At 42.4% G+C, this 1899-nt stretch overlaps 1 protein-coding gene and 1 long non-coding RNA gene across 4 annotated transcripts in view; one reads left to right on the top strand and one right to left on the bottom strand.

The window, feature by feature from the left end:
• Positions 1-1661, bottom strand: part of LOC106873240 (RING-type E3 ubiquitin-protein ligase PPIL2) — a 105634-nt gene extending 103973 nt beyond the window's left edge. For all 3 annotated transcript variants that reach the window (XM_052976763.1, XM_014920512.2, XM_014920513.2), the window contains exon 1: positions 1561-1661. In XM_052976763.1, coding sequence (XP_052832723.1) covers positions 1561-1592 — 32 coding nt within the window. In that variant the 5' untranslated portion in view covers positions 1593-1661. The remainder of the gene's footprint in view (positions 1-1560) is intronic.
• The window catches only part of LOC128250803 (uncharacterized), a 1346-nt gene continuing 1105 nt past the window's right edge, over positions 1659-1899 (top strand). Inside the window, exon 1 of the long non-coding RNA XR_008266783.1 lies at positions 1659-1757. This is a non-coding gene — a long non-coding RNA (uncharacterized LOC128250803). The remainder of the gene's footprint in view (positions 1758-1899) is intronic.

Below are 1899 nucleotides of genomic sequence, written 5' to 3'. Positions count from 1 at the left end.
TTGAAAACATTCTGAACTATCTTTCAGAATGGTTTACTTTTCAATGAAATATCATTTTGTTATTTTTCATGTTTTTATTCAATTTATCTGCAATTTTCCTCTTGTATTAGATGGATAACCCACCCTCAATTTACAGCAAGTAGCGAGTGTCTCGTTTTTTACCTGTGTGCTAAATTTGACTAACGCGTGCGCAAATTTGTGACATGCACACTCCCAGAACTCGAATCCACACTTCTCCAGTAGTGCCAAATTTTGAAACTGTGTTTGCACCCCCTAAGCAAATTTTGTTCCCGGGTCACTGGCTATGGACACATAAGAAGTGCAGCAATATCAAAGGAAGGCTAACTAGCAAGATAGTTTTTGTATGTTGCAGATGCTCAGGTGCAATAAACACTGAAAATGTGCAGAGAACAAGTTCTACCACATTCCAAGGAGAAAAACTACAAGTAGTTGACAGCTTCTGTTACCTAGGTGACCAAGTCAGTAGTGGGGGCTCTGAAAGTGTAGCTGCTAGAATAAGAATAGCCTGGGCAAAGTTCAGAGAACTCCTACCTCTGCTGGTGACAAAGGGCCTCTCGCTCAGAGTAAAAGGTAGACTGTATGATGCATGTGTACGATCATCCATGCTACATGGCAGTGAAACATGGGCCATAACTGCTGAGGACATGCGCAAGCTTGCAAGGAATGAAGCCAATAGGTCTGCTGAATATGTAATGTAAGTGTGCATACACAGCAGAATGTAAGTGCCTTGAGAGAAAAGTTGAACCTATGAAGCATCAGATGTGGTGTGCAAGAGAGACGACTGTGCTAGTATGGTCATGCGGTGAGAATGGATGAAGATAGCTGTGTGAAAAAGTGTCACACCCTAGCGGTTGAGGGAACCTGTGGAAGAGGTAGACCCAGGAAGACCTGGGATGAGGTGGTGAAGCACGACTTTCGAACATTAGGCCTCACCGAGGCAATGACTAGTGACCGAGACCTTTGGAAATATGCTATGCTTGAGAAGACCAGGCAAGCCAAGTGAGACCATAACCCGTGGCCTATGCCAGTGGTGTAACCAGCCCACTTATGCGTACCTTTCCCACTTCCCTAACCCAACACTTTTTACGGAAACTGCCGAATCGATGTAAATAAAGGCACGAGGTCGCTTGACATTTCTAGTACTAGTATCAAAAGATGACCATGTTTTTTAAACAAAGTAAATCATTTTTTTTTCTTTGAACCTTCCCCATTTTACTCTTAAAACGTCGTTTTAACCTATTTTTATCCTATCTATCACATCCTCCGTTGTATTTGTGCTTGTACATCATAGATTCATCTATTTCTACGATGTGCCCAAGTCCACCAATTTGGTAGGGGTTACGCAAAAGATAATTACTTGTAATGTCCCTCCAAGTACTGTTTTGCGCATGACGCGCACTCGCACTCGGTAGTCGTAGGATCGACTAGTCACGACTCGCTAGCGCGGATGCGCGCACAGGGACCACACTTCTTGAATAGTACCTAAAATGAATAGATAAACGGGAGTCAGAAATAATAAAATTTAACAATTCAACTCACAGCTTATCTTTCTGATGTTGCTTCTTCCCCATGTTGTTGCAGTCGACAACTTTCTTATCTCCTTTATGAAAAACGCATGTTTACTAGTTGTGTCCCCTTATTGCTGCCTTTCCGTAGTGAATCCTGGTCCTGTAGACAACTATCACCTAGGACAGGGGTGGGGAAGCCCCCCACCCCACCCGCAGGCTGATATGTTCGTATGTACAAAATAAAGTATATTTTTCAATTATAAAATTTATACAGTACTCGTATACCTATTTGCGACATAGGTCGGGTTTCCACTACAACTTAAAACGGTCAGACTCGAACAGAAATCCTCAGATAATTGTCATTTGAATG

This window comes from Octopus bimaculoides, chromosome 25 (genome assembly GCF_001194135.2).
Source record: "Octopus bimaculoides isolate UCB-OBI-ISO-001 chromosome 25, ASM119413v2, whole genome shotgun sequence".
NCBI lineage: Eukaryota > Metazoa > Mollusca > Cephalopoda > Octopoda > Octopodidae > Octopus > Octopus bimaculoides.
This window is presented reverse-complemented; position numbering and strand designations above follow the sequence as displayed.